At 37.2% G+C, this 25510-nt stretch overlaps 1 protein-coding gene across 3 annotated transcripts in view; it reads left to right on the forward strand.

Moving 5' to 3' along the window:
- ITPR2 (inositol 1,4,5-trisphosphate receptor type 2) overlaps positions 1–25510 on the forward strand; it is a 405483-nt gene that overhangs the window by 356103 nt on the left and 23870 nt on the right. For all 3 annotated transcript variants that reach the window (XM_016119206.2, XM_016119205.2, XM_016119207.2), the window contains 3 exons: positions 1931–2061; positions 3082–3247; positions 12161–12321. In XM_016119206.2, the coding sequence (XP_015974692.2) occupies positions 1931–2061; positions 3082–3247; positions 12161–12321 (458 nt within the window). The remainder of the gene's footprint in view (positions 1–1930; positions 2062–3081; positions 3248–12160; positions 12322–25510) is intronic.

The raw sequence follows: 25510 nt of genomic DNA on the forward strand, positions 1-25510 counted from the left end.
GGTCTGGGAATTTGGCTTAACGTATTGTGGGTGGATCCATCTCACAAAGGTAGAACCTTATTAACCAAGCTCACAGAGGGTGCTATATAAAACTGGCATGCCTATGCACCAGTTATTATGGAGCAAGTTGACCGGACTGTTAGTGGTGTTGCCCTGACCTGGGCATTCTCTGCCTGTTTATATACCGTGCCAAAAACACATTCTCTTATATATTTGCAGCCAATCTATTTTATTTCACAACAGCTAATTACATGAATTGGGTGTGGATTTTACTACCTCACCTGTTAAAGAATAAACAACCTCAGTTCCAAATTTTGGGGAAGAGATGGGAGCAGTTTCCTGTACTGATTAATCTGGCACTTAATGTCTTTAGTAAACATTCATGTGACATGACCAGGTAGGTAGTTGCCAATTGAATAAATGAATTCAGATCTTGCCACTAGCTATAAGATTGCTTTGATTGAAAAGCTAACTGTGGCAAAATAACATATAGATGTATTCCATATGACCTTATTACTGGAAAACTATATTTTTCTTAAAAATTCCTTTAACTCTTTTATGTATTTCTAACTATTTTTCTTCACATTCTCCTTAGCCATCACATTGGAACCCACCACCAGGTATCGGGGACCTAACTGGCACGTTGCAAACTGAACTTTCTCACTGATTTCTCTGCCCACCTTATCTCTTCTGCTGTTCTGACTGCTGCCACCACCAGCCCTACTTCTTCCCCATTTCTCCTTCCCCCAAATGTAGTTTTATTTCTTCTACTTTCTAAGTCAGAATTGCCTTGGGGCTCGCCGCCACGGTAAGTGCTCCAGCACAGACGCTGCTGAGACCTTTGAGCCTGCATCTGGTGCCCGCACATCTCTGACTTCAGCCTTCCTCTTGAGATGCATGTTTTAAAAATGAACAGCTCTGCATAAAGTGGAAATATTGGGATTTCCCATCTGAGTGTTGTTAAAATAAAGTTAGTTCACAAGAGGAAAATCAGCCTTTTGTAACAAAGCACCAAACAGGCTGTTGGTCATGGATCATGTAAACATAACTAAGTCGTTTTTTCCCTTTGGTAGCTGTTGTTTTTACACTCACGCCCTAACAGGCAGACTGTGGCTACACAATGCCAAAATTCAGTACCGTTATGGTTCTTTAACTATGAAACAAACAAACAAAAAAATACATTCCTGCTTACTTATTATCAATATTAGGCAATCCTCATTCCAATATCCAATTTAGTATAAACTTTTAGCTATTTTAAGTGACTGGGAAATTACTTACCAAGTTTGGTTACTTTACTGTTAAACAAAATAAGATTAAGAATTTTTCTGTCACATTATATCATTTTCTCTCTCCCCATTTCTCCCTAAATATTTCCACATTAATATATTCACATGCAAAAAATTTCTCACTTGAGATAAATTGTTCACATAAATACATTGTATGTTTTTATCCATAGCTCCATGCTAGTCATTAAAAAAGCTTAGATACTTAACCAAAGTAATGAAATAACATCTGCCCTAATATTTAAGCACCTACTATGTGTATGGCAATCTCTATGCAAAGTGTTTTACATATCTTACATATAACCCTCTGGATGGTTTAATCCTTGAACAGACCTCCCATTTTACAGATGAGAATATTGAGTTTAAGGAACTTGTTCAATGGCACATCCTTCTCAACTCCTTAATCACTGACTTTCAGAATTGGCATTGTATACTTCAGGGTTGGGACCCCCCCCCCCCCGGTACCAAAATGCATTTAGCATAATGACAGTCCGTGTCAGTCATGGGCTGCCACATATAAAAAAAGTTACACGATTTCAAAAAATTGTGTTATGGCACAGTTATAAAGAAATAGATCTTCGGAATTAGATAATAATATATTTTAAAAGCACAGGTTTGCAGCATTGTTTAATTTGTGTGTTTTATAGCTGATGAAGAGTACGAGGACGGAATTGAAAGGACATGTGACACTCTTCTTATGTGCATCGTCACCGTTCTGAACCAGGGCCTCAGGAATGGAGGCGGCGTGGGAGACGTGCTGAGAAGGCCATCCAAAGATGTAAGCTGGAAAAAAAGTTTTCTTTTTCAAGAAGCACACGATTATTTTTAAAAACTTTTAAAACAGCATTTACAATATGATTTTTGTTTTCAGGGTAGTATATCGTATCATTTGATTTAAAAGTATAACAGTGGCCCTAAAACCAATTAATTGTATGCTAGGATTTCATAGAAATAGCTAGTGTACTAAAACTCTATGTTGTTAGTGGGGTTATGACATTTTTCCAAGTTTGAACTGTGTATTGTATTACAGCGACAAGATCATGACTACAAACTTTATACATGGGTTGAGTGTTACATAAGAAACAGAAACTAGGGTACCTCTTGTCTATCAGGTGTCTCAAGCATGGAGATTTACTCTTTACCTCTGAAGATGAATAGCCTCCATTATTTATCATGATGAATATAAAATTTAAAAAAAATTCTAACAACATTTTATATATTAAAATGGCAAGACTGAAAAACTGATTAGCTGCCAAATCTCAAAGCTGGGTTACATGATTACTAACGTGAATTTTAATACCGTTTATCAAGTAGAAATAGCTTGAGCTGTATGTGCTTGATCCTTTAAGGCCAAGAACAAAACCTACTCAGAAATTGACAGATCGTTAGGTCCTCCTTAACTCCCTAAACGCTGACTTTTGAAATTGATATTCGTATATATTTTGTGCAATTTCTGGGATGCAACCCACTGCACCAAAATGCATTTAATATAATGACATAGTAATGAAGATTTACCTTTAATAAAGGTAAATCTCTCTTTTACAGGGTGGGAGTTGGGGGAGGTAGTGTAAGTCCTACAAAATGGAAAGGATTCTGGGAACAGGCTGTGAAGCTTTTTTGCATAACACTTAAAGAAAATGAAGATAGAAAGTGGGTCTTTTTCCAACCTGGAATACTATTTATATTAATTTAGCCAACATTTATTGAATATATTCTTTATGCTAGAAAATGTGCTAAAATCACCATGCCTTGAAAATATGTTTGGATATATATATTTTATTTTAAATTTTTATTTCAGGAACCCCTATTTGCTGCCCGAGTGGTGTATGATCTTCTTTTTTATTTCATTGTTATTATTATCGTTCTTAACTTGATTTTTGGTGTCATCATTGATACTTTTGCTGATCTCAGAAGCGAAAAACAGAAAAAAGAAGAAATTCTGAAGACAACCTGCTTCATCTGTGGTAAATGTTCTTAAGATACTAAAATACTAGATGAAGAAACTGCTCTGGAGGAGGGAGGGGCTGGAATGATGTTTACTTGTCATGCTTTGGGAAAAATTATTTCAAAATGAAAGCTGGACAAAACTCAGATTATGTAACCGAGCATTGGATTGGGGTTCTCTGTTCCATAAATAGATAGAAGAATTACATCCTAAAGCTATCTTGTCATTATTTCTGCAATTTGTATGGTTTTCGGACTGTAGAATGTGTTACAAAATACTAAAAGGTACTATCACCTGGCAAACAGATTTTTAATCACAGTAACATATTGATTAAACAACAGAATGATTTTTACTTTATTTTGTTAGATTAGGAATCCATAGATGATTTTTTCCAGCAATTTGAACTTTTACTCACTGACACTATGTTTTGGATTCTGAACTATGCTTTCTCTGTTTTCAATCTCTCTCTCTCTCTCTCTCTCTCTCTCTCTCTCTCTCTCTCTCTCTCTCTTCCTCTTCCCCTCCCTCCCCCTCTCTCTCCCATGACCCCTTCCTCCCTGCCTCTCTCTCTCACCACACTGTCTTCCCTTCTCTCATCATTAGCTCTCTTAGGCTCAATGTTCTCCTTCCCCCCTTATTCCTTTTGGCTATACATCTCCTCAACACTTTCTGGCTTTAGTTGTCTCCATAGCTGGCCTAATCACTTTAGAGTCCTTCCCATTTTTTTCATGTTGGGCTGACGAATTTTTTGATAAAAGTCACAAAATAAGCATAAGGGCTTCACTGCGTTATTCTATGTAACTTAAATGAGACCCTCGGCAAATCCCATTCCCTTCATGGTTCACTTTTTTCAACTGTCTCATTCCTCTCGATGGCTCTTCCAAACTTTTCTAACATTCTTCCAACAGTTGGAGGTATACCAAGCAGTCACCTGTATAAGAAGCTATATTCCAAGGAAACAAATATAAATTAGACATGCTCTTCTTTGGGGTGTTCATAATCTGTTGTAGAATTCAAACACAATAAATATCATTGCTGCCTAAGAAGTTCAGAGGTTGTAATACCTCTTCAGGTTGTGATAGGGAGTAGACAAGAAAGAGTCAGGAAAGGCTTCTGAGAAGAGAGATGGCATTGGAGCTGTTGGTAAAAGATGGAAGACAGGTAGCCATATCGAAGTGGGTAGAAGCAGAATGGCTAGCATAAGGAAAAGCATGGAGGGAAGAACAGTGAAATGAGAATCTTCAATTATTGCAAGAAGCTCAATGTTGCTGGAGCTTAAATTTCAGAGCAGGGCATGCCAAGAGAAGAGGTCGGCCAAATCATGTGTGGCCCTTTATATTAAAAAACTTGGACTCTATCCTATTGACTTATAGAGAGGATAGTCAACCATTAAAGAATTTTAAGTAAAGGAAGACAGGGTTTAATTTTTGTTTTAGAGCACTGTGACAGCTATGAGAGGTTATTCATCAGTGAACAGTACTAGAGACCTGGTAACCAGGTAGGAGGTTCTTGCCATAGTCCAGGTGAAAGGTAACGAAACCTTGATTCAGGAGAGTTAGTGGTGGCCGTATTAAGGGTTGGAGAGAGAGTCAAGAAATATTTAGGAGATAAAAATTTTAAATCTCAGTGTTTTGGAGTGGATATGAAAGAGCTGTGTGAATGGCGGCACCAACTGCTGAGTTTGAGAAAAGAAGAAACCAATTTTAGATTTTTCGGGCTTACCCTAGATCACTCAGAAATGGCCTGCTCTGCACTGCCAGACTTATTTCCACTTTGAATTCATCATTTCCTTACTCAAAAGCCTATCAATAGCGTTGCAGTCTATAACTCTAAAACTCTAATTTTCCTGGCATATAAGGGACCCCACAATTGGGCCCCTTCTTTTTTTGCCTACCCTTTCACCCTCTCTTCTTCCATTTATAGCTTAAGTTCTAGCTCAACTACCTTACTCAGCCTTAACTCTCCATGTGTTCTCAGTTATGGTATTTCTGTTTGGAATGCCCAAACTCCTAAGCTATTGAACTCTTGCTCTCACTCTGAGACCCAGATCTCATGCCACTTCTTTGATGTCACTAACCAGAAGCAAACATGTCTGCTCCTAAATTATTCATGTCACATTTAGTTATGTGGTACTATACATATATTTTTGTTGTTTTATCTCCTCTGTTGGATGCTATGCATTGTCATATTTTAGAAAGTGCATGAATTTTATAGTCAAACATAGGTCTGCACTGGTTCTACATCTTGGCTATATGAGGTTGGCCAAGTTTCCTTTCCTTGAATTATTGTTCCTTCATCTGGGAAATGGAGAATACAATGCCATGTTTTGGGGTTGTGGTGAGTATTAATGAGATTTATGTATATCAGAATCCCTAGCTCAATGCTTAGCTGAAAGTAAACACTCAGACATGTTAATTTCTCTTTTTTAAGAGATCCGGACCCACGCCTTATCCATATGAAAGCTATATTGCTTTCATAGTATGCATTAGGGATCATTCTTAAATATTTGCCTAATTAAGGACTATCCACTTAGTCAGCCCAATTAACACTGTCTCTATTCTTAAGTGGCTTATAATCTATGAAAGAAAGATAGAGCAAATAAATACTAAATTGATATATACTGCAAACAGAAAGTTTAGTTGCACTAAGTCCAAGTTATTCCAAATTTTGTCATGTGCAGGGTATTGTTTTTATGCAATACACTTGCCCACAGGAGTACAGGGTGATATATCAGAAGGCACAAGGGCATATTAGATCAACATGATCTATTCCAAAAGCTTCACATTTATTCAAAAACTTGAGAAGCCATTTAGGTACTTTAACCTAAGAATAAATTTAAATGATATTTTTACATTAGAGTAAATAGAACGTTGTAAAGTAGAACAAATTTAGTGTGAACATTTAAAATTAAATAGAAACATTTTTAAATATTGAAAAGCAGGCTAAATACCTATTGCTTCTAATCCCTGTGATCTCAGTAACATAAGGATTCTTTATTCTCTTTTCTTAAAGGACCTTAAGTAGAAACGTGTGAGAAGTATTATGATAACATATGTGTAAATATGCTTTCATTTCTGAGAATCACTTACCACATATAAGATCTAATATATACCATAAATATTATAAGAATTTATTACAAAAATATGGTTTAAATATTTGGGATATTTAGGGATTGTACTAGGAGACTATAAAATAGTTTTGATTAATCCAGAAATTGTTCTTGAAAGAGTTAGGTGTTAAGTTGCAATTCAAAGAAGGATAATGTATAAATAACAGAGGAGAGAATCTCCACAGTAGGAGAAAATTGGCTCCAGGAGTGTACCAAGTGACACTCATAGTAACAACAGAGGAGGTAGCTACTGTGACAAGAGATGAGAGCAGATGGGACTTTTCTAGCCTTGAAAGCAGTGACCAGATGTTTGAGAGTTATGACTCAGAAAACAATTTCTAGTGATCCAGAAGGTGGCCATGATAGGGTGATAATTAGCAGATGACAGAGCTGAAGGAGTAAACACAGAAAATGAATTGGCTCTGATAGCCATGGTAATTATTAATTTTGAATTGCTAGAGTCTGTAAATGCAGTGAAAAGGAGCTGTCAACAAACCAGGTGTGACAAAATAATAAGATAAAGAAAGAATTTGATGATGTCAGAATGTCTTTCAAGGATAATCAGGTTCCTAGAATTAAAGACCTTTCTAGATGATTTAATAGGAGATAGAGACTATTTTGTGAGAGAGGAGCCATTTATGTTTTTCTAGCAGTATACTAGTCCCCTATTATCTATACTTAGATATTAATGTCATTCATTCATTTATTTGTTCAACAATTAACTTACTGACCACCTTCTACGTACCAGGGTATTGCAGTGAGAAAAATAGACAAAAGCACTGCCATTATAAAGATTATTTTCCAACATATGACGAATGTCAAATGATGACAAGAGCTGTAGAAAAAAGTAAAACAGAGAAAAGGAATGGGAATACCTGGGTGATGGGTGGGTGTCTATTCTTACCTTACTCATACTGAGTGGGAAATACAGCATAAGCATAGTCTTCTTATTTTTCCTGAAAAGTTTGTATTAAGCACACAAACTCCTCTTATGCTTCCTTTCTTCCTCCCTTTATCAGCTCAGCCTGAACCCTGGTTTTCATTGTTTATTTTAAGTCATTTATTCTTGAACTGGTATATTTACATCTTGAACTCTGTTAGAAAGTTCCAGCTTCCTACTTCCTATCATCTTGAAAACGGTTGTTCTTTCTATAGGCATCTTAAACTTAACACATCCTCGATCATTCAAGTCAGAAAATTCAGTCATTCTTGATTTCTCTTAAATATATACCTCTAATTGGATATCAAGCCCTCTTAAATTTTCATTTCAAAGTCCTCTTCAACCTCTCTTATTCATTTATTCAATTACTCTGTCAACCTTGTTTGACATGCCTGTTTTCCAGATACCATGCCTGGTGCTGGTAATACAAAAAGAAAACAGACTGTAAAGTAGTACAGCCTAAGATAGAAAAAGGGAAGTTTTCACAGCAAAGTATTGTGGACACAAAGAGGATCAACTAACTGGTTGTGTCCGTGGGAGTTAGAGTGATGGCAGTAGTTGAGCTGGATCTTGAAGAAAGATTATCTGGAGCAAGAAAGAGACTAGATGGAGACATCAAGTTTTCAAAGGATTTGGTGTGTTTGGAGAATAGTGAGAAAGTCAGAGTGATTCCAAGAAGTGGATTGTCAGGGCATGAGTCTGAGGATGACTTTAAGTTCTTTTGTTGACAGGGACTTCATTAACACAGGTGAATAAGAAAGGCTAAAGAAACAAATTTTTGATGAGTTGAGTTTGAAATGCCCATAAGCTATCTAGGCAGATTTATCCAGGAGGTAGCTGGAAATAGAAACTAAAGTTGAGTAGAAAGGTCAATACTTAGGTTAAAGATTGAGAAATCATCAACATGATGATGGTTAAAACCATGGGAATGGGCATTAAGCTTAGAGAGCAAGAACCAGAGAAGATGAACGGTAACCAGTTTCCCTCCTTTACATGCCCCCCGCCATTGCCCTGGACCCCTAGATTCTCACTCTCAGCCTCCTCACCCACCGTCTTCCTCTAAATCCTGCCACAGTAAGTTACTGAAAGCACAGCTCTGAATATGCTAGTCTACACGCAAAAGCCTTCAGAATAAAATGCAGACTCCTTAGCTTTGTGTTTAAAACTCTTTATGGTTTGTGCCAAATTTATCGTTTCATCTTCGTTTCCAAATGCTCCCTTCTAGCCACACCAGAGGAACTGACACTTCCTCAAACAGGTCATTATCTACTTTTATCTCAGCTTTGCCATGCCATTTCCTCAGCCCAGACAGAAAAAAAAAAAAAAAAAAAGGCCCCCCCAAACCAAAACAAGAACAACAACAAAACAAAAAACAATGCACAGCTTTGGCATCAGAAATATTTTTATTTAAATACTAGCTGACTTTTCCTCTAACTAGAGGTGTTAATTTGAACAATTAATTGAATCCTTCTGAATCTGTTTCATCACATGCTAAAAGGTCAGATTGGATTGTTACAATTATAATAGCATATTTAGATCTCTTTATAGATATCAGCATAAATATGTGCTCAATAAAAATTAAATATATTTTATTACCATTCATCTGTTTTCTACTTACCATAATCATGTTTCAAGGTTAGACATTCAAAGCTCTATGCCTCCTTGAAACCATTTAAAATGTATCTAGTCAAATATACCACTTCGAAACCCTTTTAAATGTACCTAGTCAAAATTTATTTTGCCTTCTCTGTTTCTTTGGCAGTTTATACCATTTCAGAATGTCTGCTGTCTGTTTCCTCTACTATGTTATAGATTAATTGATAGTAGACATATTTTTATAGCCCTATGTACCTTGCAACAGGTAGATACTTGTTCGAATTGAATTCTGAGAAAATTTACATTTCATTTTTTCTTTTGGGGGTAATAACTCTGTTGAGATATAATTTATATACGTTAAAACTCACCTATTTAAAGTATACAATTTAATGTTTTTTAGTATGTTCAGAGTTATGTGTCTATCATCACAATCAACTTTAGAATATTTTCATTATCCCCAAAGGAAACCTCATACTCTTTAGCTGTCACCACTTCCATTCTCCCAATCTTTAATCCTCCTCAGTCCAAAGCAACCATTGATCTACCTTCTGCCTCTGTACACTTGCCTATTCTGGACATTTCATATAAATAGAATCATATAATATGTGGTCTTCTTTAACTTGCTTATTTCATTAAGTATGATGTTTTCAAGGTTCATGTTGTAGCATGTATCAGCACTTCATTTCTTTTAATACACAAAAATAATCCATTGTATGGCTGTACTATATTTTATTTATCCTTTCAACAGTGATAAATATTTGGATTGTTTCTACTTTTGGCTATTATGAATAATGCTGCTATGAACAATTTATGTCTAAGTTTTTACACGAACATTTTTTTAATTGTTCTGTCTACACACACACACACACACACACACACACCCCCCTACAAGTGGAGTTGCTATACAGTATCTCTACATTTAACCTTTTGAGGAGCTGCTTAACTTTTAAAAAGTAGCTGTACTATTTTACATTTCCACCAGTAGTGTATGAGGACTCTATTCACATCATAATTAACAGTTATTATTATCTTTTTATGATTATAGCCGTCCTAGTGGGACAGCATTTTATTAGTGAAATATTCTTTAGGTGTTGAATCAATATTTTATTCAGTGCTGACTATGTACCAGGCACTAATCTAAGCTATTGGGACCACTGGTGAAAAATAGAGACAGATATATATATATATATATATATATATATATATATATATATATATATATATGTATATGTATATATATACACATACATATATATATATCTGCCCATAGTCATTCAGTAAACGATAAATAAGTTTCTGGATAAAATGACGTTCCTTCTATGCTGATTAGCAGGCAGGATTTTTCTCTGACAATCATTTTTACCTCTTTACGTTAGACTTATGGTTCAGTGTGATTTAACAATGCTGATACAAATACATTCAGTCTGTTAGGACGTGATAAGCACTGTAGGAAAAAGAGGGAAAAGGGGAAAGAGTGATTGAGAGTGTCAGCAAAAGGAAAGGGATAGGCAGTAGGATTGCATAGGGTGATTAATTTAAGCCACATTGAGAAGGTGAGATTTGAGCAAAAACTTGAAAGTGAGTGAGTTAGTCAAAGAAATACTGGAAGAGTGTTGTGGGCAGAGTAAATGACCAGTCCAAAGGCCCTGAAGCAGGGGTTCATGTGCAAGGAACAGCAAGAAGGCCAGTGTGGCTGGATGAGAGTTAGCAAGGGAGAGGGTAATAGGAGATGAGGTTAGAGAAGCTATAGAGCCAATTACTCAGGATTTAGCAAATAAATATTGCATGGGACATACTTATACTCAACAATTTTTCTGAAATTGTTGTTTATCTGAAATTTAAACTTGGGCAGGATTTGGAAAAGGGGATAAACAACTATCCCACTTATATTTTTAAAGGATCACTCTGATTCCTGTCTTGAGAATGGTCTGTAGAGAGGAAGAGGAAAAGAGGAGGCCTGGGAGGCTATTACAGGAACTCAGATGAGAGATGATAATGGCTCAGACCAGAGTAGAAGCAGTGGAGGTGGTGAGAAGTGATCAGATTCTGGACATATATTAAAGGTAGAGCCAAAAGAATTTCAACATGGATTAGATGCAGTATGTATATGAGAGGGAGAGGATTCAAGAATGGCTCCTAGACTTCCCGATTGAACAACTATAAGAATGATATTGCCATGGGAAGAAAAGAGCACTGTAGGTGGAGCAGGATTGGGGAAGAAGTTTGGGTTTTATTTGGGGCATGCCGAGCTGATGATAGGTCAAATAAGATGAGGCTTGACCATTAGTCAGCTAAATTTTACGGTATTTTCCATTAAAATATCAAATAATATAATTTAAAAGGTAACCCCTACATTGCAAACAGATTTTTTTACTTATTGTACATCACACTTTTTATTATTTAAAGGGTTTTCATGCCTGAATGGCCTTTTTTTATTATTATTATTATTTTTAATATGCTCAGGAAAAGAGTAGCCAGAATTAGAATTCAATTCCCTGGTTTCTTCTCCAATATTTGAACTGCAAAACCAGACTGAATCCCAACATCCCATTTTACTTGACATTCTAATTGATTTTTCCCTAGATATTTTTCTTTGTCTTCATTAATTTCCTTTTATCTGCTTTTCAACCTTTGAGGGAAAAGAATATTATTATCCAGAGCCTTTCCTCAATTTCCTTCCAGAGTCTGAAAATGTACCCTGGAAATCGAGCAGATTATCTCCTTCTAAAAATGCCTGGAACACAGTATTCTAAGGGGCTGAATGAGTCCGTGAGTCCTTATAGCACTCAGAGCACAGATTGCTGTGGACATTTACCCATCACTGATTACAAATGATTTTGAAGAGATGACTCTCTCAGCTGCCTTCCCTCATTTTATTCAAGTTCCTGGGTAAAATGACCTTTTATTTTTGTCCTGATTAGCAAGTGTGCCCTTTTCTTGCACAGTCATTTTTACTTCTTTTTTTTTAGACTTATGGTCCAGTTTAATTTGACAATTTCAATGTGGCTATTTTTTTTAATTAATTATCTGCAAATTTATAATAAGACTGCATTTCCAAGGATCCATGGGTGTGGTGGTGGTGGGAAGAAATCTATAATAAACTATGGGAAGAAATCTATAATAAACTATGGCCTTTTTCTCTGGAGGTCTTGAGTACTGTGTTGTTTTTAATCATAACATTTTAAATTGACACACCCTTAAAGCATTTTTTTCATATAATTATTATGTTTCATTTTTATGCTAATTAAATGAAAAATTACATACATTGTGTTTTCTGTGTTTTGCAGGACTCGAGAGGGACAAGTTTGATAATAAAACAGTTTCATTTGAGGAGCACATCAAGTCAGAACACAATATGTGGCATTATTTGTACTTCCTAGTCTTGGTGAAGGTTAAAGACCCCACTGAATACACTGGACCTGAAAGTTATGTGGCTCAAATGATTGTGGTGAGTGATTAGAGGGTTTTAATCTGGGAATATATTGCATTTTGTCTTTCTCTACCTTCTCTACCTTCTCCTTCTTCCAAAATATAAATGTCTTAACAATCATTTTGATAACTTTTAAATAGGACTGTTAATCATTTAAGAACCCCTTTACTGGCTCAATGGTTGGTTCCCAGTGGACTTCTTAGTTATACGAACCAAATCTAAATCTCAAGTGCACAGATATTTACTGAAGAATTATCTGTGCAGCGAAAAGCACCATGTGTCCTGTCCGCCATCTTCTGACCTCATGCCCCTGGCACTGCTAATGTCTCGGTTCCCAAAATCTGGACCTTTCCCATTGGCAAACATGAACAGAAGATTCATACTGTAAGGTCAAATACCTTAAATTTCATAAATCAAGGGTTTAAGAAATTAAATTGTGTTTGGAAAAAGTATAATGTTTGATCTCGATGGGAAAACACTGGCTTTCTGTCAGCATACACTTTGCCTAGGTTTGCCAATGTTGGTGATGGATTTGCAAATCCCGTTGCAAATCCAGTTGCTTATAACTCCTCATTAAAATCAGTAGCATTGCACAGAGGGTGTGGCTGTTTCAGAGAAGATTATAACCAACTGGTTTAAAGAGAAGTCAAAGTTACAACTTTAGTGTATTCGTGATTACACATTTAGTGATATCATTGCATCTGACATAAATTCTTGTATTCTTACAATAGCTGTATATTGGATTCTTTTCTTAAAAATCATCCTACAAAATTGTGTTAACTGTTTGAAAATGAGACCTTAGAAGAGTTATGATCCTCTTTGCTGCTCGGTCCCAAGGATAATTTTTAGTAAACAACAAGGCTGAAGTGGTGGGAGAACCAGGTAACAGTGACTCTATTGCCTCCCCTCTGGGAGCTTATCATCCATTTTGGAAGACATAAACTATAATATAGGGAGTGACTAAAGATTTTCAGAGGCTAACATGTTAAGTGCAAGATAATATTACGATAGTTTATCTCACCTGGTAATGTTTATGTGTCACAGGAGAGCAACATGTAAATTGAATTTTTATAGTTCAGCATTTTTCATGCTTTATTATTATTGACTCATTTCCTACCATAAGTTGTTTTCTCTGCATTCTTCATATGTCAGTAAACAGAACCTAACATTTTTTTTCTCTGCATATTCTTTTCTGCCCTTTCTCCCTTCAAAATCAGGAAAAAAGGTAATCATTTTGAGGATATGCATTCATAGTTGTTTTTCATACATTCTTGATCCCAAGATGGTAAGGGATCATTGGAGTGAAGCATTTTATTTCCGCTTGCCTGTGGAATAAAAACCATGTGTAAAGCATTACATTTAGAGTGTGACCTCGTATTGCTATGTTTCATCAAAGTTTGAGTAAATTTAATTAATATATGTTAATTGGGTACACATATGTCCCTGAATTAAAAGGTTTCAGGAAATGCACTGAAGAGTCTGATACATTCCTTCACTGCCAAGGAGTTTAGAGCTTAGTAAGATGGAGAGGAGAATAACACACCAAAAGTAGAGTAGGCTAAATTCCCCAAGAGTGGAACAAATGAAAATCTGCGTAGGATTAAAGATGTAGAGTGACATTCAACAGGGCACTGGTGGAGAAGAATTGCATGTGTGTGTGTTGGAGGGCAATACACTGAACAGGGTCGGCTTTGTGCAGACTGGCAGTGTCTGCTAGATGAAGAGTGAGTTCCCATAAGAGGGAGCAGCCTGAACAGGAGCATAAATGTGGGACACTCAAACACTTGGGGGCATAGTTAGCAGCCCAGTTTCCCTGGTACATAGTTCACTTAAAAGGAAGCTCTGAGAGATATGACAGGGAAAGTAAATAGGACTTTCAAGGAGTAATTGTAGGTATTTGGACATTATTACTTAGGCAATGGGAAGCCGCTGAGGTTTTAACTAAGGGGATGATGTGCTCTAGGACAAGAATGTAGGCTAGTCTGAAGAGGGGAAAGAGGAAGGCAGGGATGCTATTTGGCAACTGATGAGTCTAGGGGTGAGGGACCTGGTAGAGGTGGAAGATTACAGGTGACGGAAACACCTGACGTCGTGAGCCTGGTCATTGGGAGAAAGGTGGTGTATGGGTTTCAGAAAGTCTCTTTGTTGGCAGGAGCAGCTGGTCCTAGAAGAAGACTTCTTGATTTTGAAAGGAGACTGGAGACTGAGTTACTGATTAGGGGAGACAGTGCAGTGACAACAAAGTGCACGCACTTTGGAGCCAGAAAGACCTGGGCTCAAACTTCAGTTTCATCATTTATTTGCTATGTGGTCTTAGATATTTTGAGTGAGTCTTTGAACTTACCTGAGACTCTGCCTCCTCATCTAAAAAGCTGAAAATTAATATGAGATCAGTGAGATGATATGTAAGAAGTGTCAGGCAAAGTATAGGTCCTCAGTAGTTGACAGTTTTACCATGACTGTGCACATAGAATAACAATTGAAGTCACAAATTAGAGAGAGGCAGGAGAAGGGAGAAATGTAAAAAGAGAAGAGAAGAGAAGGGAAAAGCAGAGACATAACCCAGAGGATCTCCCATTTAGGAAAAAGAAGAAAGGCAAGTAAAATGAGTACAAAAGAAGACAATAAAAAAGGCAGAAGGAGAACCAGAAAGTGGAGAGTGTCAAAAGCCAATAGCTGAGCATATCGATGTCAAGAGTTCAACAATATCATTTGCTGCAAAGAGGCCATAAAGAAGAGACAGGTCGAAGCCTTTGGGAATTATAATGAGGAAACCACCAGGTGACTTCTACCATAAGAGAAGACTGCTGTGAAAATGTTGACCTATCTTTAGCCTTAAGATTAAAGCCAGCATTTTGCCCGGTACTTGTACTCGAATTTCTAAGTATCCACGTACTGATCTGTGTTTCTGTCAGAACTCTCTCCAGAACCATGACAGGAGGGATTAAGAACTCACAGCCTTATTCCAACCTGAAATATTTCTTTCTCATCCAGGCAGTGCCCGTCCAAGAGGGCAGTCGCTTTTCCGTAAGTTTAATGGCCAGGAGAAGGGACAGTCATACTAAGCTTAGGACTAATGGAAACAAAAGTCATTCGCATGGAAGATTGTTCATTTACTGAAATAACCTTGTAGAAAAACTTCTAAAAATCTATACCGGCGAGCTCAATTCAGAAAATCTGTTACTTCAAGCTCTGTGGAGATTATGGCTTTGTAATCCTGATCACACCAGCAAGACAGAAAAGATTTTAGAGCACATAGCAAGCTGAAGCATGTCTACAGCTCAATTTAAAGACTATTTTTTTCTCTCTCCAACCCAGAGGTAACTACTCTTAGCAGTTTGGTAGGAAACCTTCCCAACATTTTCTACCACTTTTATTTTTGCTCCTTAAAACCAGATTTATTTGCCAAGTTGATTTAAGTGCCTGTTTATTAATATAGCTTTGAAAGAAGCTATAATTCTTCATAATTGATGTAGCTTTCATACTCAAGAATTTATGCAAAAGAGAATGAGGAAGTTTCCTATATTTGTTCACAGAACAACTCATCTGAATTCTATTGTACTGTATAAGTAAATCTGATTCATACCTTGGGTCCCTTAGAAAATGCCTCCTGCCTTTTGGTGAAATGGGAAAAACAAGAATATAACAAATCTAGGGGATATTTCTCCCTTATGTATATTTTTTCACCTCCAATGCTTTAACTTTGTACTTATTACTATATTAATAAGAAAACTTATACCAATATGCATTAAAACATACATCGTAAATAAATTAATATATTTCTCCTAGACATTAGAACCTAAGGAGATATATTTGAGCCTCTAAATTCATCCAATAATAGGATCAAGACTGAAATAGTAACAGAAACTTAAAACTTCCTTACCCCTGCCTTCAAACCATAAACCAAGCTGTTTAAATAGCCACTGTCTGAGTACCTAAATTAACAGAAAGCATCTTCTGGGATATTGTCAGGGGAGATATAAGTAGACCAGGATATTTTGGGAAATGTTTTTTTTTTCTTGCAAGCAAACTCTCATTTTTGATAAGAGAATTGATATTTTGAGCTAGTATTTATATTGGGAACAAAAGATGAGAAGGGAAAAGAAAGTCCATGCAGGAAAGTTAAAAATAATGAAAGGGAACAACAACAACAAAAAAAAAAATAGAGGAAATGGTGTAAGAGAATAAATTCTGCAGCTTGTACTAGTACTGGCCTTTGAGCATCACTAAGCCCCTTTGCTTCTCCCATTACTCAAAGGATGATGACTGAGAAGAAACAAACAAAACAGAGATCATTAGAAAACACGTCCAAGGCTTTTAGATGTTGCTCTAACATTTTGAGGACTTTTTCAGATTTTTAGTGTTCATTTTCTAAAAAATGTTAGGGGCTTTTGGGGGTGTTTATCGCTTACTTCAACAAACAGTGGGATCAAAAACAAAGATGCCTGTAAGAGAGGCATAATACATGTTTAGAGAATTCCTGCCTCCTTGGAGGGTCCAGGTGGTACTGGGCTGCAACTGGGACCCTGGCTGGCACCCCATCATTACCATGGTTTTGGGGGGATCATTTCCTCATTTTAGTGCATGGCACTTTTAAACTCATCTACTTATTTGACTCTACTAAAAACTGTTCCCCATCACCCATGGCGATGTCAAGTAGGACAATTTAACTCATGTTTTCCTAACATGATAATCGTCTATCTTGACACCAAAAAATAGTTATAAGTTTTACAAAGGCCACAACCAGAAATAACATAGCTTTTTGTTCTTAGTAATACCAGGGCAGGTTGATATCCATAACATGTATTAAAAGTAATTTAATAAACATCAGGTCCCTCCCATATGCTAGTAAATGTGCTATGGGTTTGATATATAGGTTGAATAAGAAACTGTCCCTTCCCTCAGGAAGTTCAAAATGTTTATTAAACAACTATATAGAATAATGAGTGAATTAACAAATGAATGGTTTCTTCTTAGCTTTCTGGTAGTTGGACATGATCTACAAAAATGTATACCAAAACAGCTTCAAGAGTTTGGAAGATGAATTTCTCATTAGTCAAATGTCATCTTTCCTCTCTTCTAAAATAGGAAGATAAAGATGCCCTAGGAAGGGTTATGTTGCCTGAACCAAGTATAATGAATACAGCATTAAAAATTGGGTGGCTGATTTGAGAGATAAGAAGTTTTAATCCCTATGTCATCTCTCTCACGGCATTTCTCAAACCCAGCTCCTCCCATACATGCATAAATCCTCAGGAGCGTACCTTAAGTTATTCTCCTAATAGAGGGGCAGGCATGTGCATTCATGAGTTTTTAAGCATAACTCATCCTCGAGAATGAATTCTTCCTGTCAATAATCTATTAAGACCTCAGAAAGAAAGGTATCATCCTTTTAATGAGATAGAAAAGAAATCTAGTCACTCATTACTTCAGCTGCATAAGGAAGAAAAAAAACAAGTTTCCAGATGTTGTTTTCTGTGTCTAGAACTCAAAATAAATTTTGTTTAATTAAACCATATTTTTGAGTAGAAACTGTTGGAGGGGGAGGTGTTTGGGTTCATGAAAGACATCAAGTCTTCTAAGATTTATATGTAACCCTCCTGCATGAGCACCATTTGCCAACTTAATTTCTGCATTATTGTTATGTGTCATCATTATGAAATTATATGTTCTGATTTTATTATTTCTAATTTACACTAATTGTGTAATTGGATCTAATTGAGCTAATTATGTAACTGCTCAGTCTTTAAAATCTATTTGAAAGACTTTAGACCTTAATAAGATATTTTTTTAAATGTTTTCATTTCAAAGCAAACCAAGAGGGTCATTGCAGCTCAGAATGCACAATTAAGAGATAAATGTACACATTCAAGAAGGCGCCACCTTTACTTTCCACATTTTAAGTCCAGACATGTGTCTTCGATTTAAGGGAGATCCTTTTCAGTTCCCAGCTCTGGATTTCATGGTCATTGTGGGAGTCCTCCTCTACATTATTCTCATTTCCTGTTTAATATTCATATGTAAGATATATGAGTTACTACATTTTTAGGCACATATTAGCATTTTTCTCATCCTCTCTTTAGTTTGTAAAATAAAGATAGGAATGGTGAGTACTTAGCAGGGTGGCTCTATACAGATTCTACATCTTGCAGACTCTACTCCAGTGCTCAGGTTATTAGACCTCAGAGTTAGAAGTAAGAGTAAAAGAATTTGGGCCAGAGTGTGTTCACATGAAATTCATGGATGTTAAGTAGGACTAGAGCAGGCAGGTGAGGTCCTGACTATGAGATGTCATCAGCTACTTCCTGAATTCATCAGCAAAAACAAAACAAAACAAAACAAAAACAAACCAAAAATACCCTCAATTTGCTATTGTCCAGCTCAAGAAGCAAAAAAATGAATTTCATTAGTTTTTCTAATAGGCATCTCAGGAGAAGCTTAGTATAAAGGAGTAAACCTGGGCATTAGATTCTGAAGTTTGACATTTTAGGATTTCCATCTAAAAAATTGGTAGAGAGACTTGACTTATTCTTTCTGCACTTCACTTTACCCACTGATGAAAGTAGCTTTATCAGCCAATTGGCACTCAGAATAGAACTATCTGAACTGTGCCTGGATCCTGGAGGCCTCCTCCTGAGCTGGGCCCTGTGCCTTTACTTGCTGGATCATGGGTAGAAGAGGGAGGGAGAGAGGCAGAGATCCCAGGGCAAGAACCTGAGTAGAGAATGCTGCAGGGTTGTGAGGGGAAGGGGAGAATTTGGAGAACTTCGGACAGTGGCTAATTTGGCAACTAGGAGATACTGCAATAGTTTTAGCAATAAAACTAGTCCAGACATATCTATGAGTACCAGCTAAATGTCGACCCTGGATATGCTAAGACTTTCCTTACTGAGTTGCTATGAGGATTAAATAAAATAATTATTAACAATACTACTACTAATTGACCTGACATTTGATGAGCGCTGACTATATTCCAGGAGCTGTGCTAAATGTTTGGCGTGTGTGATATCTTTTTAAAGCCATGTCACAACCCCAGGAGGCAATCTGTTGTTACTATCTCCATTCTACACATGAGGAAACTTAAGCTTATAAAGGACTGGTAACTTGCCCAAGGTTGCACAGCTAGTGGACAGGGATGCTGCCTCTTTAATGTGCCAGGCACATGCAAGTGGTCAATAAATGTCCTGTTTTTTGATGCTGTACAATAATGTATAAAGCTAGAACCAGCGGTTCCTTTGAGAGTAGGCTGGACTGCTGTACCCAGCATCTCAACAGCATACCTCATGCTCCTCAGAAGAGGGACTATACACATTCAATCCAGAGCTGGAAGTAGACCTGACTGGGAGAGAGGAAGTCAGCTGACCACCTGACAACAGCAGGAGGCCTGAGAGGAATTCAGATGGAAGACACGTACCCGTTCAGAGCTGGTGGGCAACTTGAAGCTTCCCACGAAGATTAGAAGTATTACGACTACAATTATTAACAATGGCAGACAAGAAAGACAGAGGCTGCAGGATGTTCCAATTTAATTTGACAAACATTTACTGGGGAGCTCTACACGCAAGGCACTGATAGAAACAAGAATAAAACATCCTCACTTCCCTCACAGAATCACAATTTAATAGAAAGCATAGCTATATTCACCAGAAACTATAGTGCTAATTAGAACTCTGGTGAGCGATGTAATAGTCATACAAACACAGCAGCTGGAGAAATCTCTAAACAAATTATACCATTATGTCTCTCCTTAAAGCTCATCAGTGGTACTTAGAATACAATCCAAACTCTCTCCCATAGCTCCTTATACAGTCTAGTCCTAGCCTACTTTACCAGTCTTGTTTCATGCTCCCTTCCTCAGACAACTATAGTTCAACCGCATTGGCCCTTTTCTTTTTCTGGACAAATGCCACTTTTTCCCTAGAGTGAACCTTGGCATCTGGGTGCCTTCCATTTGCAGCTGTTGATCCCCAGCCCTTTTCATGCCTAGTGCCTTCCCTGATACCGCCCTCCCCCCCCATTCCAGTGACTGTCTATCCTGTCACCCTTTGGAGCACTTATATCAATCTGACCTAATTTTGTTTTCATACTTATTAACATGTTTCTTTCTCTCCACTATGATTTAGGCATGTGCACTTCTGTTTTGTTCACTCCTGTATTGTCAGCACTTAAATTAGTTCCCAGTACGTAGTAGGCACTCAACATTGATTTCTGGAACAAAACGAGTAAGACGTAGAGCCACTGGCGCCCAGAGAACAGGGCACTTCTTTCTGCCTGAAAGCACTAGGGACAATTGCAGACAGATTATGAGGAGAGCTGGGTCTTAAAAAATGAGGAGGATTTTGTCAGAAGGAATGGAGGGGAATATATTCTAGGCAAAGTGTGTATCTTAAAGGGACAGGGTGAGTGGAGAAAAAGAAGGGAAACTAAATTTATAGTGTGCTCTAGGAACCTTGCATATTATCTTATTTATATTCATTTTATATAAATTAAGGCTCTGAAAAGTTTATTATTTATCCCGGGTGCTCAGTAAATGAATGCTTGAACCAAGATCCAAACACAAATTTTTCTGGGGTTGATGTCTATGATTTTACCATTAGCTACGCCTTTTCAAATACATGTAAGCCAAGTGTTGGAGAAAAGATAGAGGGAAAAAAAACCTCAAACCAAAAATCAAAAGACATTTTTTTGGAAGGAGTAAAGCTCTTCCTGCTTCTCCAACATTTTAAGGAATTAGAATTTTTAGTCTCTTAGCTTCAGTTGTTAAGGTATGATCTAAAATGACTTGAGAATGCAGACTGATAAATCATTTTCTATCAGTTAAAGGTTTGTTCAGCAAAAACAGGTTGAGTACTTCCTGAGCCCCAGACACTAGGCTGCCGTAGAGAATCAGAGTTGAGGTAGATACTGTAACTTCCTTCAGGAAGCTTTGGTGAAATACAGGAGACAGAGAAATCTAATAAAGGAATGGTGATGGCACAGTGCAGCAGTTGAGCCTGCCTCAGAGCAGATGGCCTGGGAAGGGAGTCTTCACGAGATCATGTCTGGATGCTTGAGTGAGTCAGGTAAATGAGGATGGAGCAGGTAGAGGGAGCAGTGAGGCCTGTCTAGAAAAAGTGTGAGGCTCTCCTAGAGGAGAAGAGGTAAATGTGGTAACCAAGAGCCAGATCACAAAGGCCTTGTGTTCTTAGAAGTTTTTATTTTACCCTGAAAACGAAAGGAAGCCTTTCAGAGATATTAAACCAAAAAGACAAGATCAGATGTGTATTTTAGAAAGCATGTTTCATGGCAGTGTAAGAAATGGATTCAAGGGGCCAACCCGGGGCAAGATAAAAAACAGGTAGAAAGATTTCATCACCCAGTGACAATGATGAGAGCTGAAATGAAATGCTGCTGGAGGTGGAAAAGAAAGGTTGATGGATATGAAAATATTCACGTAGAGGATTCACCAAAAGTGAGGGGAAGGTGATTTAGGTCTCTGGACTTGGAGGGTTGAGGGTGGTAGGTTGAGAAGTGGGGCTCAACCTAAATCCTAGGGGTTCACAGGAGTCAGTCGAGGAGATGTGATTATCTCAGTTTGCCTCATAGTGTTCAACTACATAGGTACAATTTGGGTGTCCAAATACTTTTATATAGTAAGAAACTGAATACATGGGTCTGCGATTCCAACACAAAGTTAGGAAAGATAAACTACCATAAGGATAAGATTTTGGTCTCTTTTGTACAATAGGGTATCCAAAGAGCATAGAATAGTGGTATATGGTAGATACTCAAAAAAAATTTGTTAGATGCTCATAAAGATTCGTAAGTCACTGCAGTATACTTGATAGTTAAAATCACAAATCGAATGAGGCTGTCAAAGAGAGACTAGACTGCACAGAGTGAGAAATCAGAGAAAGCATGCTCTTTGATAGAAGGACACAGGGCTCTCATTGTTATTTAATACCCATAATAATAATGATGATGTCAAGAGTGTACTACCCATATTTTACACATCAAAAAGTAGAACCAGAGAGAACAATTTTCATAGGAGGGCTCTGAAAGATTTTAACTTTTTATTAGCCAGTGAACCTAGAAACGTTTTTGGTGATTTTGTGAACCTCCCATGATCCAACATTGATTAATAATAAGTTTTGGTATGGAAATAGGTTGCAACACCAAATGTTTAGAGCAAAGTGATTTGGATTTTGTTCAACATGTAGAAGCCTCTTTGAAATAGTGAACCACCCTAAATCATTTGTTTTAAATTTAGGCGACCCATCCTAAATCATATAAAGGGTTGTTCACATCTTTGATTCTCATAATCTTAAAAAGATTTCTTCCCACTGTGCTGGAAAAAAAATCCAGAAAGAAAGGACTCCAGAAAGAAAGAAAAAGAAATCTGGTTCTAGTCATTACTGTAAGATGTTGTTCGCTTCTCAGTTGGCTTTCTGTCACAATAATATCCACATTGTTAGGACTGATAGATTTTTCTCAGAAATTCTGGCTTTCTTCCAGAGAATAACAGATGCCATAAAAATATAAGTTGTGGGAATGAGAACTATATACCATAAAGCCACATGACTTCTGTCTAATGGTTTCAATAGGCTGGCATAACCCATTCCATATCATGAGTAATCAGTTAAGATGGCAATTAAGCTAAAAAACTGACCTTGTGTTAGGTAGGGCTATCAGGCAAACTAACTTCCATAGGATTTTAAATTAGTTTTATCTAAGGGAATTCCTGAAAAACAATTGCCGAATTGTATAAGTGAGTCAGCATTTGTAGTTCAGAGATTAGTCATTTGATGTCATATTAGTGGAGTTAGTTGCTTTTATGGGGATTTGGAGATCAAGGTATTTTGAAATGATAGCGTCTGAGGTTTGGTTATCCCAGCTCTCTGAGCCTGTTTTCTCATCCGTAAATGGGGATAATACTTTCCTTTACTAGGATTCCTGTATGGATTAAGCAGAATCACATATATCTTAGTGCCTAACACAGTGTCTGGCTGAGAGTTATTGCTCAACACATATTTGATCATTCTACTTCCACTTAAAATATTTGGCTACTTAAAATAATATAGCTAAATTTAAGTACTACTTTGTAGATTCAGAGCATTCTTAAGCCTTTTCATGTTCAAACATATTACTGATTCTGCATAGTGTTCCTCTTAGAGGTTAAGCAATGGTCAACTTTCATTTGTTAATAAATACTACCTATGATATCCTAGGCATTGGGCTAGCCACTGGAAAGGGGGACAGAGGAGATCAAGACAGATGAAGCCTGTCACAAGTTTCCTATTTAGAGCAGAAGTCAGATCCTAAAAAGTCACCAGTTTTTAAAAGTTAGTGGATATTGCCACTAGAACACATCAGGCAGAGGGACCTTTCTGTCTTGTGGTCTGACTCAAACTTAAGTCCATTTGGCACAAAGCAAAGTCAGGAGCTCACTCAAGCATTTGAATTGCTTTAACCATTGAATCCATTTGAGTTTTACAAGGGATTTTACCACAAAGAGGCACCGTGTGTTACTATCAAGAGTGTCCCAAAGAGGACATGGGGGCAGGACTATTGTGAAAAAGTGTGAGTGGTAGGAGCTACCATTGAGTCAGACCAAAATTATATAAGAACAAATTTTATCTAGCTTACTTACATGTTCTCCTTGGGGGATGAAAGGAGAAATCTTTGCCTTTATCTTGGCTATGTGATAGGAACAACAAAAGAAGTCTATTTCGTTTTTCAAAGAGTGCATTTTTTGGCTTCTTCTAGTGAAGAACTTCAGCATTTTTCAATCACATAATCACCTTTTTCATTTTTTTCCCAACATTTGAAAAAGTTCTAGTATAAAGCACATGTTTTGCTTTAGGAAGCATATTCTGACTGAGTTGCCTTCTGCATCGGTGTTCTACTCTCATTCTTGACCCTTAAGAGACGTTTCAAAGTGTTTATGTTATTCTGTGAGATTACTGATCAGCATTTCAAACACAACTGACATATAAAAACACCGTTCACCAGAATCTGAAATTCATAGATAGCCACATTAAGGGGTGGTTTGTTTGCAAAAGAACCTGTAACTTAACAAAGAGATAATCACCCAGGGTTTTCTTAGAGCTATCTTTTTTCGAGTTGTGAAATAAAGGTCTTTGGCACTGGTTCTACCTTTGAACATTTGAAAAGAGACCTGACTTCCGGATATATCAATTCCCCATTCATAATGAGAATCTAAGCGATTACCAAAGTCTCTTCTATGCTAGTTTTAAAATTCTGACAACTCTAATATTTAAAATATTTCTTTACATCAAATTTTGAATATGTTAATGTTTGTTTTCTTTTACAAACCAGAAGCAATGTGGCAGGAGTTTTGGAATGATCAGAATGTGACTGTTTTTATTTTATTTACTGGTTGGTCATGTATGGTTTGATGCTTGCCTGCTGCCCCCCTGCCAATCTTATCTGGAGTCTGCCTGTTAAATCACGATGGTCTACTTTCCACATGATTACACCTCCATGCTGCTGGCCTTTCCTGTAAGACAACACCAGACCATGAATTTTTCTTGAAGACTCAGAGCCTAACCTTCTGAAAAAGACTAAACTGTGATTCTGTTGAGGGCTGGGGAAGGCTGAGAAATTTTCACTGTCTCAAGCTACACCTGTGCTACAAGGCCTTGGAGAATTCTTATTTCTTAAATCAGAGCCTCGTACCATTTGGAGGCATTAAATCCAGTTTGAAATATCATTTTAGAAGGCACAAACATAGTGGCAATATAATTATAATAAGATAATTTTATTGGGGATGTAAAGTTTATTCTTACTTGAGAGTGTCATGTTTTTCTCACCTTGTTTTCTAGACTATAACTCACTTGTGCCCAAACAACCAAGAATGAAATAAGAGTGTGCACGTATTGAAAGGGAGTTAGTAGAAGGGTGCTTTGTGTATGAGAGTGACACAACGTGACATAGTGTTGTGTCCACGAATCAGGAAGCTCCACTGAGCTTCAGGGTCCCGAGTTCTTATTAGGGTTTACTACATAGACATGATTGACTTCACCCTTTGCCAAAGAATAACTCAATCTTCAGCCCCTTTCTCCTCTCTGGAGGTTCAGCTGGCTCAAAGCCCCAGTGCTCTAAGCACATGATTGGTCTTCCTGGTGACCAGCTCCAATCCTGAGATATCCCACCTCTTCACATAAATGCAGGGATGATCCAAGGGACTCATGAATCTCCCTCGCTA

This window comes from Rousettus aegyptiacus, unplaced genomic scaffold, assembly GCF_014176215.1.
Source record: "Rousettus aegyptiacus isolate mRouAeg1 unplaced genomic scaffold, mRouAeg1.p scaffold_m13_p_2, whole genome shotgun sequence".
Taxonomy (NCBI): Eukaryota; Metazoa; Chordata; class Mammalia; order Chiroptera; family Pteropodidae; genus Rousettus; species Rousettus aegyptiacus.